This window comes from Colias eurytheme, chromosome 26 (genome assembly GCF_061535395.1).
Source record: "Colias eurytheme isolate Ceu_HAF_F1 chromosome 26, ilColEury1 Martin Lab GWU primary, whole genome shotgun sequence".
NCBI classification, from domain to species: Eukaryota; Metazoa; Arthropoda; class Insecta; order Lepidoptera; family Pieridae; genus Colias; species Colias eurytheme.
In genome coordinates, this window is record NC_143005.1 from 7569226 (window position 1) to 7585113 (window position 15888).

The 15888-nt window shown below is 41.5% G+C and overlaps 1 protein-coding gene across 1 annotated transcript; it reads right to left on the reverse strand.

Moving 5' to 3' along the window:
- Positions 1–9803: 9803 nt before the first annotated feature.
- On the reverse strand, positions 9804–15602 carry LOC149897282 (uncharacterized). The gene has a single exon (XM_090116568.1). The coding sequence runs from the start codon at positions 15600–15602 to the stop codon at positions 9804–9806; it is 5799 nt and encodes a 1932-aa protein (XP_089972694.1).
- Positions 15603–15888: the final 286 nt, after the last annotated feature.

Consider the following 15888-nt stretch of genomic DNA (forward strand, 5'->3'; position numbering starts at 1 on the left):
GGGATGATGGAATGATGGATATATTCATTGATATTAACAGTAGTTTTAAAGATTACGATTGATTTTAAATAGTAATAATTAATGGTAATAATTAAATTAAGGAGTATGATTTTATTATAATTATTTATGGGAGTTCACTGCACCAGCGCTCCTTAGGGCGAGCCGCCTCTGTCTGGAACAAACTCCCTCATGCGGCTTTTCCAAACGGCTATGAACTGGGGACCTTCAAGAAGAGAGCATATTCCTACCTGAAAGGCCGGCAACATACTCACAATGTCTCTGGCACTGTGGGTACATATGGGCGACGTGGTGCACTAACCACCAGGTGACGCGTCTGCTCTGTTGCTTCCTATGGCATAAAAAAAAAGAAAAAAAATTCAACATCAATTTAGTACCTAGTCTATATATATATAACTCAAAGGTGACTGATATAGTGATCTATCAACGCACAGCCCAAACCACTGGACGGATCGGGCTGAAATTTGGCATGCAGTCAGATGTTAGGACGGAGGCGTCCCCTAAGAAAGGATTTTGATCAATTCTACCCCCGAGGGGATGAAATAGGGGATGAAAATTTGTGTCATGTTTATTTATCTTTTCCACGCAGGCGAAGCTGCGGGCAACAGCTAGTCTTATATATTTGTACATAGAGCCAATATTAAGTGTGTAAATAATACACAATATATTATTATTTACTAGTCAATTTCCTTTGATATTATTTGATAGTAACGTGCTGTTTCCTGTGATAAGATGTCTAATTATAATTATATCATAATAATAATTGTGCAATCTGTATCAGGTGTTTGATAAATATGACGTACTCATATTGTTGTTTGAGGAACTGTTTATAAAACCACAATCATTCCTTACTTGTTTGTATAATAATTCATAAACGTAATTACTGTGCTTCGTTGATTTTGAAAATAATTGAATTTGTTTATGTAAACAATGTCATAAATTAAATTACAAAGTAAGTAAGTACATTAATTATTCAAATATGGTCGTTTTATTGTTTCATTTTGCTAAAAATGAAATACAATATTATCATAGCTAAGATTGCCAAACGGTTATCGAAATTCGAAATTCAGTAAAATAATTGAAAAAGTAGTTTCAATAAGTTCTACACAAAACACATACCTATACAGTAGCGAACACTACTTAACATAATTAAAAAAAAAATTTAACCGTAACACGGAACATGTCTGTTTAAATAAAGACCAATGCCACCGATTGACGACAAATTTAAAAAAAAATTGAGACAGCATGGCGCGCAACCTCAGTTCAATATAACTCAAGTATATTTATTATAAGACGAGTACCGACCTATGACGCAAATCGTTCCTGGATTTGTGCTCGTAAATCCATCTTCATTCTTATTGCCGGGAAATTGGGCCGCCTTCATGGAAATTTGGTTAACATTGTGTTATATTACGCATGTTATTTATAAACAAATAAATGAGAGCCGTTATTGTACACTTGTTTTTGTTTATTTTGGACTTGTTTCTGCGGATTGGACCTATTTTGCAGGACTAAAGTTTACATATACGTAATAATATAAATCTGAAACGTTTGTCTGTTTATATGCGCTCATCTCAGGAACTAGAGGACCAATTCCAAAACTATTGAGTGCTTTCTCGTATGCTCTCTGGCTATTATATTTCTTCTAGCGAAGCCAGGGCGGACCGCTAGTATTTTTTACATATTTTTAACATCCAAATCTTTAGTTTAGTTACTGTGCGATTGTGCATAGGTACCTAAGAGCGCGATTGTGTAATAACTAACCTTTTTCTAATTTTTTTTTTGCAGAAGGAGAGAAAGAACATTGTGTAAGAGACGTCTATTCGTGAACTTCCTGAAACAACTTATAGCATAAAGCATAAAAATAATATTAAAGGTTTTAAGAATTTCATTTAATCAATAATTATTGCAAGTATGCAAAAAAACAACATCGAGCTGAATACGGAAGAAATATCGAGCTACAAGTTTTTCAAAATATAAAAGGGTCGAAATTCCTTTCATATTTTATATGGGTACCTATGTATTTTAGCAATGTTTGTTTTCATCGATGTTTAAAAAAAGATTTAATTTCCCATCAAATTAAATAATACTTTCATGAAGGTATCATTATTCATTGTTATCTAGTGATTGTATCTATTCTAAAATAAATATATTGTCTATAATATTTTATATAAGAGCAGTGGTGGCTCAGTGGTGAGACCTCGGACTTCGAATCGATAAGTCCGGGGTTCGAGACCGGGCGAGCGCGCAGGAAATAAATTGATTTTTCAATTTATCTGCGCATGTTGTAACATCACCACTGCTCGAACGGTGAAGGAAAACATCGTGAGGAAACCGACATGTCGAAGAATCAAAAGTTCGACGATATGTGTCATCCGCCAACCCGCACTTGGCCAGCGTGGTGGATTATGGCCTGTACCCTCATAGGAGGCCCGTGTCCCAGCAGTGGGAACATATATGGGCTGATGATGATGATGATGATGATGATTGCAATTCACAATATAAATATATAAAAGGTACTAAAGTCATTACGAAGCCGGTAATTTCAGTTAAGAGCTATTTTCAAATTTCATTTTTCCTACGTCAGTGTGATATTTGTTACTTAGGTATCTATAGATTATAATACTATTTAACTAATTAATTATTTAAAAGTTATGTATTTATTAGATGAAAAATATAATGTTATTGTATTGTACTTTGGGAATGCCCAGAATTAAAGGAAAACACCAATGTGATAACTAGGGCCCGGATTAATATGTATTTACATATATTTATTTGACATTGTTTTCGTAATTAATCATCGTGTCCACAGTAAATATGTTATTTAGATCGTGAACATTCAGGTTTTATTTTCCATATTTTTCCATATTTTAAACGTAAATCCATATTCCACAAAATATCAATAAAATGTATCCATATTTTTATCTGCGCTATGAGTTTTCTAAAAATTCTGGCAGATAATGGCGCTCGAGAATTCTTCAACTTCACTCAAAGAAAATTTGAAGATTATTCAAAATATAGAAAAGAAGATTTCTGAATCGGAAAGACCCGTTGATGAAGTTGCTAGGCAAAAATTTTTTTATGTCATAGAAAAAAACAGAGGATTTCATATCCTAAAAAAATTAACAGCATGCTGTGTGGAAGATTAAAATAAATAAATAAATAAATAAATATTATATGACATTATTACACAAATCGACCTAGTCCCACAGTAAGCTCAATTAAGGCTTGTGTTGTGGGTACTAGGCGACGATAAATATAATATTTAATAAATACATATATATAGATAATAACACCCAGACCCAGGAACAAATAATTGAGTTCATCACACAAATATTTGCCCTGACCGGGGATCGAACCCGGGACCGTCGGCTCAGTAGGCAGTTACTTTACCACTGCGCCAAACACGTGATTATTTACTGCAATTCAAATGTTAGTGAATCGGAAGTTGATTATAATTGTAATTTTTTATTTTTTTCAATTTTCAAAAAACAAAAGCTTTATTAAAAATGTTGTTACTTGCTTTTTATTGTACATATTTTTTCCATATTTAAGTTTTTTCAGTCCATTTTATATTTACATATTTCGAAATTTTTAATACATATTTATCCGGGCCCTAGTGATAACAGTACGACCTTGTTACAATTTGCATTTACACACGGCTACAATAAAAACAATAATATTCCTCTTATAGCTTTGACAAATAATAATAAACACGAAAATATGCAGTCATTTTAAAATAAAAATGTAAAATAATGTTAATTTTTTGGTATGGCATGCATTTTTAATCGTTTACCTACTCGATAAAATAAAGCTTGAAAACAAAGATTTAGAAACATCTATTTAATTATGTCGTTAATCCATTTAATTTTACATTTATTTTTATAATCTTTTTTCATACCTAATAAAAAAATATAATTTATAATCTCTTAACTCCCTGGCTGAGTTTATTTCGAATTCGTGGAATCAAAACGAATCCAGTGCAAGTCAAATAAAATTTTAAATTAGTTGGAAACATGTTGGAAAACTGACCGAGGACAGTGACACGCCCACTGCTCAAAAATAGAACGTCAATCTCGGCTACAGATTCATAAAATGGACGCACGAGACTCGTCTGTAGTCTGTGGTTCACCTTTGACATTCATAATTTATTTCTCCATTTGCGCGGCAAAATTAATTCACCTGACATTTAGCAAACATTTATGCACTCCGTTGCGACTCAATTTAACTTTGAGCTTATGCGCTTTATTTATTTTGCCGGAATTACAATCACTTTCAATTTGCGTTTCCTAGTGACAAAAACATATTGTTATGGTTTAATTTAAGTGATTCAATTTATTAATATCCTCCACCGGAAATAGGTTTATAAATGTAAAACATTTAAGGGTCTCTGAATTTCTTTTTAAAATTTCGTATAAGTAATGTATTCTTTCTCCTATATTATATCACCGGAGTCCGGTCATGATATTATTCAATCATATGAAGGATAACAACATTTAAATTTCGTAAATCAGGGTTCAAATCATGCAATTGAATCACCATATCCTCTTACAATAAACAAACGTAGCACAAGCTAATAAATATGTAATGCGGCTGTTTTAAAAATAAAATTTCACAGTAATTTATTAGCATAAACAAATAAATTGTTCAGTCATGTGGTTATGGTTAACGGTTACATAAGCGGTGTCACAACGGGACTCGTTCGCATTGAAATTTATATCCTTTTAGGGTGAACCAATGTATTTGTGTAATACGCAGTTCCTCGGGTTGCAGGCGTTTATGTTTATGAGATGAATAATCTGTCAGTATCAAGAGTATTAGTTATGCAATGATAAGAGCGTCTAGGAGTATCTATCGTATTTTTAATCTGTGGTATGGCAAAAGTCCTAGGTTAGATGTCTCTACTATCTCTAGTAGAAACAAGCAAAAAGCTCTCCCCCAAAAACAGTAAAACTAAGTAGAGTTCAGGGTAAATGATGTAAAATGCAACCACCCCATACGTCATTATAAATTTTAATTCACAGTGGAAGCATGTTAGTTTATGTTTTACAATTATATCATAATATTGAACGATAATACTTCTGAACAACTGGTAAGATAACATTTCTTTCTTTTCCCTTATAAAGACATAATTTTTGACCAATTCCTATTCCACTGCACACCAACTGAACATTGTAAAAAAAACAAACGTTACGAGAAAAATACAATGCCATAAAATATGTCTTAATCAACTATGTCAAACAGTAGCGTATTGTGAAGATAATCGTCTTTTCCTAACCGAAGCCTTCATAAGAGGAAGTCCCTTATGTAACTTCAAGTAAACAGATGCTGACACGTTTTGCATGTCACAGTGTAAAGCACGTGGACATAATCAACTGATACATGTACGCTAAAATGAATAGACATTAGACACGTGCTAATATTATGCAAATGACTAGTGTTTTAGTGGCGTAAATTGTAAGGATTTGAATGGATTTTGAATTTGAAATTGCGTAAGTGTGCAAAAATTTAGATAGTAACAATTACTTATACTCTAATCGGTGAAGACGAACACCGATATTGACTGCTACAAAAATGTATAATCGGCAATAAAAATCATAAACTCCTATCTAAAACCAATCACAATTACCAATGAATTTTAATTTCATTTCTTTGTCCGTTCTTTTAATATATTTATAATTTACAGATAAATTTATATTCTATAATCTATATGTATCATAAATTATTCATCGATTTCCGCTTAACCATAAACAATAGCTACGGAAGATACACACGGTAGAAATATTACGCTACTGTTTTTCGTTCGTTTGGTTTATTATTTTATGTATTATGACATTCAAATAGATATATTTGCTATTCCCAGACTGGGGTCAATGTAACATTTATATTATTAACTCAGGCCCCGGAACCACAGACACAATAGAAAATCTATTGTGTCGTGGACCGATCGGGCTGTTCGGGGCTCAATGGGTTATCAAATATTGATGTACCTATATAAAATATCTTTCTTTCTAATTGTCTTTATTTCTCAAACCAATAAAGCAATAAGGAATTTCAAAAAATGTTTCGGAAATTGTTGCTTTATGAAACAAACTTTCGATACCTTATAGTTTTAATGTTTAGCATGCAATGCACATCATTGCATCCCAGATGTATATATCTTTAAATGTATTCAAATCATTAAACGTACATGCTCTAGTGATTTGTATTTCAATAGTGCGAAAAAAAATAGTTCTAACAAAGCCAGGCTTTTATTCATCTTCAACTTCAAGTTATTGGTCTCACGCGTGAATGTCCCCAGAATACTAAACAAGAAACTATTATGACTCTAAGGAAGAAATCCTGGAATTTGAGTTCCCGTTTCTATGCCTTATGTGTTGTTCGTAGCTAATTTTAGATTTTCATATTTGATAATGAAAAATATGCCCGAAACAGAAAGCTTATTTTGTGGTGCATCAAAAGCTGTAAGTATTAAGTACCTATAGTTTTATTTCCTGTATTATTTTCTAGAGATCGTTTAGTTGGATTGTGTTAAATGGAAAATGTCGTCAACATAATGAATTGTCTGTCTCAATTATGTATTTATGTATTATAGGATTGTCTACGTCGTATCCTCTCCATTGTTCTGATAATATTAATTATGAGGACGTCTAACATCTGTCCCTATGTACCATCTAAACAGTGGCGCCTGTTTATGATGTAATCCATTAGAATGTGCTTACAATGTGTTCCAACTCTGTCTTTATCTTGTTAGAAGGCGGAAGCTATCACGAGGCAGATCACAAGACAATTTTTTCAACACCTGCCTTGGCTCTGAACAATTTAGCTGTCAATACGCCTTAGTCCATTACAATAAAGTCCATAATACCACGCTATTCCTGTCTGTTATTGTTCAGAAGTATTTTTACAAACGAGTCACGTGGTGGTAAACAATTGATACGTGTGTTACAGAAATTGCACTCTGTTTGATGGTGATAAAAGTGCTTTTAATGTGTCTACAAGAGATGATTGCGATGTCTTACGATTTACAAATCTGTGCCAAGTTTTTGACAAAATATGTCAATATTTCTGACATGTTCCGCGAATTCCGTTACGACTCAGTTACTTTGAAAATAATGGCAAAGTCGCAATTGATTTACAATTCAAGCATAGAGTTTCTGTAAGGATAGATATTTCGCTATTTGAGCTAATGAGCTCTTGTTTGAGACAATTAGGACCGATGCGTAGCTTTGTGTCGGTTAACGGAAACCAAGTAAGAATATGAGGATAAGATGATAATTTAAAATATCGCTCTTACATTACTTTTATATACGGTACGACCACACAACATAACTAGTCCACATTTAAAATGTATAGATAGATATTAGGAATAATAAGAGATATAACAGCTTCATCATATTTTACGCGATAAAATACATTTTATCATACAATACAGTATCTTACAAATTACAATACGTATTTTTCAATTCTAAATACAGTGTACTGGATACAATAGTGAGCTTTATACCCGATAGAGCGTGTATTCGATCGACTAATAAAAAAGCAAGTCTCAGTCTGGCAGTGGATAGTATATCTCTTATTCATAGAGAAAATCGATCGGTGCAGAACCAAAGCGTAGTTCGTCTAAGTTCTACCCCGGGTTTTCCGTTCATATTCTTGTCAGAAACTGTTAAATTAGATCAATATAACAAGAGACAACTTCCTCGAATTACACAATGTAAATGACAAATAATTTACGTTCAACAACTCCAGATTTACAGATTAATATCTATTTCCGCTACTTTATTCCACATTATATAACAAAGAGACATATTGTTACTAGTTATCTTATTGTTATTCAAAACACGCCAGAACATGAGTTATAAATAGCTAAACAGTCCTTTTAGAGTAACGGGAAAATAAACAGTTTTTCCTGTTAAAATGTTCGCTATTGACTGTATTTTTTGGAACATTCGGCGGGCATGAATGAGGACAATACCCTCGCGTTGAAAGGAGTTTTAAAGGACGTTTTGTGCTCGAAACCTAGACATTCACTGTAGCACAGATAATATAATAATATAGAGTATAGACTATAGACTATAGAGTATAGACTGTAGTAACGTCCTTTATCAGTAATTTGTGGTAATTTAAACAGTTAGTTCAGTGTTAACGAACGCATTTAGTCTTTGATAAAATGATAATAAGGTAGTTTGTACAATGGTTTAAGTTAATTTAAATACATTTGCCTTAAAACTTGTGACGATAAATGGATATACATAATTGTTATCAACATGTCATATCACACTATTTTCTTGTGTTTACTTTATTTACATAAAAGGATATACTTAATATTATAGTTCATTGAAAAGTAATAGAGATTTAATTCTAAGACATTATAGACATTAATGCTAATAATTAATTATGATTTTTATTATATGTCCTTGATTTTACCGCCTGAAAAGTAGGTACTTTTACGAGTAGGTACTCGTAACGTCCGGTTGAATATATGTACATATTTTAGTTCGTAATTACCTAATTTTATCTACCAATGCTTTTAAAAACTTAAATTGAGTAATTTGCTGTCGAGTGTGTTTTGGCTGTTAATAATAATTAAGGATTTAGAAGAGGTACATAATATATTGTTATGTGAAAAAATTAATAAATTATCGAATTAAAGTGTTACAAGTTACAACGTTTTATTTTTTTACGTAAACTTATTTATTCTCACATGACGCAATAAACAATAAACTGCGATTTAAATACTAATTATCATGTTATCGCTATGTTTGGTCAATCGATTCCAAGACAAATACTTAACCGTATTTGGACGTGTTGTATTCGTTAATAATTGTATGACCATTACTGTTAATGTCGGCTGAAGGCCCTCTCTTAGTGGACTGTAGTGGTGTGGGGGTTTGTAAATAATACAAACAATTATTTCTTCATACGTAGAGGGCCAGGGTGCCGAGCCGGAGCGGAGTTATTCTTCTTGCTTTTCTGAAGCGCGGGTGGAACTGGAATGCCGTGACGCAACCGGTTTTGCGTCCATATTTATATTTTGCGCGTTATCCCCTCCACTCCGGCTGGCCACGCCCCTTACCTCACTCTTTATTTCTCAATCATTTATTTTTACATTGTTTTACAATTTTATTGTGTTCATCATAATTATTACAACATATTATTTTAATATTACATCCATAATATACTCCGCCAGCGCCCCGTTTAGACTGCGCGCACAATTCTTTACAAATTTTCTTTTATACTACCCCGTCCCCCGCTTCAGGTGTATAAATATACTGCGGGGGACGGCGTGTGCGCTCAGTCGCGGACGTGACGCTGTCGCATGACGAAATACACAATTAAATCCTAATATCACACTTTAAACAATTAAAATATTCATAAAACATAAAGAAAAACATAAACATTCACTAATATACGAAAGACATAAACATTTACTAATATCATCTTAAGAAACACAAACATTTACAAACATTCTTAACACAATAATAACCTTTCAGGTATAAGCCTTCATAAATCTTTACGCAATAGACAACACAAATAACTTTACGTATGAACTGTTACTTATTCTTTACTATACAAATAATCCTTCAGGGATAAGCCTTCAGGATGTTATACTGAACACTTATTTTACTTTACTAGACTAGTTAGATAGTTTGCTTTACAAAACATAAACTTTTCAACGTAACTAGAAGAAATACGTATTTATTTTCATACTAATTATTTTATAAGCCTTCAGGCGTAAGCCTTCAGGATTCTAACGTTATATTTACAATAAATTAGGTACTTTACGGTTTGTCGTGCACATTTCTCCCGCCGTCGCACTCTGCGATTTGAACTGGTAGCACGACGATCTTCTTGGTGGGCCGCCGGAGGATTCTGCCGCCGCTGGTCTCCACGTCGACCACTCGTACCTCGCCGTCCTTGCCGGGATACGTAGCGACGACTCGTCCTCGGGGCCACGTGTTCCTTGGTTGATTGGAGTCGCACACGATGACCAGGTCGCCGATCTTGGGGGCCGCTCCGCTTGCGTGGGGCTCCCGCCGCTGTTGGAGTACGGGCAGGTACTCTCGTACCCAGCGTCGCCAGAAGGTGTCGGCGAGCTGCTGCGCGCGCTTCCAGTGTGTGCGCGCTGTTGTTTGGTCTTCCTCGATGGTGCAGGGTGGCGGCACGTAGCAGTTGGAGCCCAGCAGGATCATATTCGGTGTGATGGCGGGCGGCACGTCGGGCGTCACGGCCACATGAGTGAGTGGGCGTGAGTTCACGGTGGCTTCTACTTCGGCGAGGAGTGTGGCGAGCGTCTCGTCACTCGGGCGCTGCTCGTGAAGCGTGTGGCGTAGGGCTTCTTTCACGGTGCGTACCATGCGCTCCCACGCGCCGGCCATGAATGGGGCGGCCGGCGGAAGGAAGCGCCAGCTGATGCGGCGGGCTGCTGCTTCTTCTTCAAGTGCGGCCCACGCGTCCGTGAGCTCTCTGTTGGCCGCGCGGAAGCACGTTGCGTTGTCACTCCATATCTCGGCCGGGCAGCCGCGCCGCGCTATGAAGCGGCGCAGCGCGTTGATCGCTGAATCGGTGCTGAGTGACACGACGACCTCCAGATGTATGGCACGCGATGTTAAGCACGTGAAGAGGGCCACGTAGCGCTTCTCTCGATGGCGGCCGACGGTTACCTCTTGCGGGCCGAAGTAGTCGAGTCCGGTGAATGTGAATGGGCGCGCGTGATGCGCGAGGCGTGCGGCGGGCAGGTTGCCGGTCGATGGGCGCGCGGGTTTGGCGCGCAGCAGGCGGCAGCGCGGGCAGCTCTTCAACACCTCCTTTGTCGCGGGTCGTATTCTTGTTATCCACAGTCTTTGCCTTAGTTCGTTTACTACAATTTCGACGCCGCCGTGATGCAGTTTTTCATGTATGTGTTGTATATAGAGCTGCGTATACTTGTGTTTTCCGTCGAGCACTGTCGGGTTTGCGGCCTCTGCCTCGATCGCGCTGGCTTCATTCACTCTTCCTCGTAGTTTCAGTATTCCGTTTTCGTCTAAGGCGACACTTAATCCCGCTAGCGGACCTTGGTATTTTTCAGTGAGCGGGTGTCCTTGCTGTAGTATCGCTATCTCTTTCCCGTACGTTGCTTTCTGTGCTAATTTTACAAGTATATTTTCCGCGGCGCGTAGGTGGCGCGCACTTAATATTCTATATTTTCTTTCTTCATTGTTCGGACGGGAGACGATTTTTTCATTGTTCTTTTTCATATTTCTTTCCCACGTCGCGTCTTTTTCTTCGTTTTTTCTTGTACGTTTTCGACGTGTTGCATTGACGAGTTGTTTGGGGCGACGACAGAGTTCGATGAATTGCAGTACGCGGGCCGTTGTGCGCACTAGCCGTGTCCATGTTGAGAAGCGCTCGATGTCGATGAATGCGGGGGCGGGGTCCGACGTGTTCAGCGCGCCGCATTTTTCTTTTTCTTCGCCCGTGTCGGTGATGATGTTTTCTCTCTTCTCGACCGGCCAGTCGCATTCTTCGTAGCGGAGGAAGTCTGGACCGGTGAACCAACGGTGTTGCGGGTCGAAGTCAGCGGGGGTGTTGCGTGTAGCGTCGTCCGCCGTATTGTGCGCCGTGGGGACCCAGCGCCATTCATCCTTTTTCGTGAGGTCCTCTATTTCGGCTAGCCGGTGCGCCACGAATGTTTTATATGTACGTGGCTCGCTGCGTATCCATGCAAGTGCTGTTCTTGAGTCGCTCCAATACACTTTTCGTTTGAAGATGAAGTCGTGACCTTCCTCGACTGTTCGTGTGAGGCGTGCTCCGAGCAGGGCGGCTTGCAGCTCCAGACGTGGGATCGATATCGGTTTCGTGGGCGTGACCCTGCTTTTCGCGGCGGCGATCGCGATGTTTATCGATCCGTCGGCGCGCGTCGCTCTGATGTACACGACTGCTGCGTACGCTTCTTCGCTGGCGTCCACGAATGTGTGTATCTCTCTCTCCGCCGCGGGTTCGTAGTCATAGCAGCGTGGGATGCGGAGCGCGTCGAGATGCTGAATATTCGCCACCCAGTTTTCCCAGCGATGTTGTAGCGCGCCGGGAATGGGGTCGTCCCAGCCGGTGTTGTACTTCCACGTATCTTGCATTATTCTTTTCGCCGGTGTGAGGATGGGCGCGATGAGGCCGAGTGGGTCGAAGACCGACATGATGAGACTGAGGGCTTCTCTCTTCGTAGGTGTTCGCTTATTTTCGATTATTTCCTGTGGTACACGTTTTGTGTTTACGCGAAAACCGATGTAGTCTTGTTTCACGTGCCAGAGTAGTCCCAATGTTCGCTCTGTCTCGCTCCCGCCGATCTCGACGGTGGTCGCCCCGGTGTTTGTAAAGTTTCTTATCGCGTTTTCATTGTTCGATGCCCACCCACGCAGCTCGAAGCCGGCGTATCGATGTATGCGATCGACGTGCGCCGTTATCTCCCTGGCTTCATCTTCGGTCGCGTAGCTATGTATATAGTCGTCCATATAATGGTTCTCTTGAATCGCGCGTGCGGCTGCCGGACTCTCGTGCGCGTGTTCTTGCGCGTTTCTATTCTTGATGTAGAGTGCGGTGCACGGTGATGAAGAGGCGCCGAAGATGAGCGATGTCATACGATATTCATTGGGCGGCCCGTCGTCGCGTCGATCGCCACGCCAGAGGAAGCGTAGCGCGTCACGGTCTTCTTCTATAATTTTTATCTGCATGAACATTTCCTTGATGTCGGCGGACACGGCGATTGGATGTTGACGGAACTTCATGATGACGGCAGGCAGAGATTGTAGCAGGTCGGGCCCGGGCAGCAGCATGTCGTTGAGAGAGCGGCCGTGAGACTTAGCGGCCGCGTCGTGCACCAGACGAATCTTTGCTTTGTCCGGGTTGATCACTGGAAAGTGCGGGAGGTACCACACTCTCCCGCCGGTGGGCGGAGTCTGTGCCCTCTCTGCGTAGCCGGACGAGAGTAGATTTTCTATTCTTTCTTCATATTGTTTCTTCAGCTCTCCGTCTTTGTCCAATTTCTTTTCTAATGTCTTCAATCTTTTCAATGTGTCGCCGTAGTTGTTCGGTGTATCTGCAGACTCGTCTCTCCATAGGAGTCCGGTTTCATATCGGCCGGACGGCAGGCGTTGACTTTTCTTTTCCAATATGTTGAGTGCCTGCTGCTCCGGGTCGCTGCGCTGTCTTTTGGGTTCGATGCCGATGGATTCTAATTCGAAGTATTTCTTCATCATATTTTCGAGTGTGTCAGGTGACTTCTCCGCTTCCGAGAGATGAGAACAGAACAAAACTGGATGCTTGTTCGAGGAGCGGCAGCCGTGCAGGACCCATCCTAATAACGTCTTCGATGCGACGGGCTGATTCCTCTTGCCGTGCCGTAGTTTTCGCGTTATAATGAGCTCCCAGTTGTCTTGTCCTATCAGCAGCTTCGGTGTCGCATTTTCATACAGTAGGTCCTCTTGCAGGTCGTGCAGATGGTTGCAACGGGCGATGTCACTCTCGCGGATGGACTGCGTGAATGCGTGGAGCTGGTGCACGGTGCGGGCGTTGTCTAATGCGTATTCTTTTTCTTCATGTCGTCCTCGTACTCGTGCCTTCACTCTCTTGCTGTATTCGTGCTCATTCTCGTGCCCATTCACGCCTTGAATTGTGATGGACTCGTGTGGCCCGTCGAGACCCAGCTGCTCTGCAAGCGCCGTTTCAATGATGGTCACCGTGCTTCCTTCGTCGAGCAGCGCGTACGTGTCACATTTTCCTTTCGGTCCCATGATGGTGATGGGAGCGATCTTCAGATACGCGCGGCGGCGCGTAGGTTGTTCCGACGTGGCGCTGTTGATGTTAATCGCTGATACTAGGACTTTCTCTTCACTGGCTTGCGGTTGCGCTGTCTCTTCAATTTTCTTTTCCGCTGTCTTTGTATGGTGGAGCATCTTGTGGTGCTTCATGGTGCACCCGTTGAGGCCGCAAGGACGAGCGCGGCATGTTGCTCGTTGATGTTTGCTTCGAAGACAGCGGAAGCACACTCGATATTTCTTCGCTATTTCCCATCGTGTATTTACGTCGCTGTTCGTAAATTGTCGACACTCGACGAGTTTGTGCTCTCGCTCGCACATCGGGCATCTTGTTTCTCGCTCGCTCGCGTCGTTCGTTGCGTAGGCTCGCTCCGTCCTTTTCCTTGTTTCTGTATCTAATGGAGCGTAGCTGGAGCACTTGTCTGCTTCTTTATTCAGGAATTCTGCGAGCTTTTTCAGTAGCGGTGTCTTGTCGCGATCGTCGGCAGCGAAGTCGTACCATTTATTCTTCATGATCGGCGTCAGCTTTTCCAGTACCTGCCGCAGCATTTCCGGGCTGTGCAGGTATTCTTGTTTTCTTAAAACTTCGACGGTGGCGACGATATTCGATATTTTATTTGCGAATATGCAGATGTCCCGCGGGTTGTCCGTTACTCGCGGCAGCGACTTGATTTTTTCCATTTCGCCCAGAACCAGCGCGTCTGGGCGGCCGAACCTCCTCTGCAGGGCTTCAATGATTTTCTCGGGTCCGGTGTGCGATATGAGTAGGGCGGTGACGGCTTCTAGGGCTGCTCCTTTCAGCGCCTTTCTCAATCGTGCGACGTTTTCTCCGTCGGTGAATCCTTCTTCAGTTTCTTCATACGATGCCTTGAATGATAGCCACTCGTGACTGGAGCCGGTGAACGTTGGTAGTTCACCGCCGTATCTTATTATTTTCCTTTGGCTTCTTGCGACTTCATTGAAGGCGGTTACAATTGCCGCAACTTCTGGTGACCGCGTGGGCGGGTGTTTCTTCGGTTCCCGTGGCCCGTCGTCTTGTTCCTGGCGGGCCCCCCATCCTCGATCTTCCTTGTTGTCGGCGTTCTTCGCTGTGTAGCGTGGCGGTGAGAGCTGGCGAGTCGGGTTGGCGGCGGGTGGCAGTGGCTGGCTTAAATGTTGTTCCAACCACGACTCGACCCGTCGTTCCGGTTCGTAGTCCTCTTCTTCCTCTTCCGTTGTTGATTCTTCTTCGGCGCGTATTCTTTCTAGCCGCGCCTTTTCCAGTTCTGCTGCGGCCTTCGCTTGTTCCAGCTTCAGTTCGGCTAGGCGCTCTTTCACCTCCAACTCCGCGAGGAGTCTCTTGCGGGAGGCTACGGAGCGCCGCGACCGCACCTCTGATGCCTGGCGGAGCGTCTTCGAGCGGCGTGCTGGCGACCCGGCGGCGACGTTCGATGGCGCCGCGAGAGCGGCGTTTGTATTCAGATGTACGTTGCTCGTCGGCGCCGCGGAGGCGGCGGTCGTCGGCGCGTCGGTGTTGTCGGCTGGCGCCGCGAAAGCGGCGTTTGTGTATCCCACGACGGGTGACGGTGCTGGCTGCAACTTGTCGACGGGCATGGTGCTCGGCGTAGCTGGCGTCGAGCTGCTCTTCTCCTCTGTCCTCGTCGTTCTCGTCGCGGTCGTGCAGGTCTCCGATGTCCCCGTAGTGTAGCTCGTTTCTCCCGACGTATTCGTAGACGACGTTCCTGTGGCGGTGGCGGTCGCTTCTGATGCTGATGGTGTTGTTCCTCTTCCGCTCCGGCTTCTCGTGTTCATTTTTCTTCTTATCCGGCTCGAAGCTGACCAATGTTAATGTCGGCTGAAGGCCCTCTCTTAGTGGACTGTAGTGGTGTGGGGGTTTGTAAATAATACAAACAATTATTTCTTCATACGTAGAGGGCCAGGGTGCCGAGCCGGAGCGGAGTTATTCTTCTTGCTTTTCTGAAGCGCGGGTGGAACTGGAATGCCGTGACGCAACCGGTTTTGCGTCCATATTTATATTTTGCGCGTTATCCCCTCCACTCCGGCTGGCCACGCCCCTTACCTCACTCTTTATTTCTCA

Bases quoted from the DNA above. Each gene is read 5' to 3' on its own strand.
- LOC149897282 (XM_090116568.1), bottom strand. From the start codon at position 15,602: ATGAACACGAGAAGCCGGAGCGGAAGAGGAACAACACCATCAGCATCA.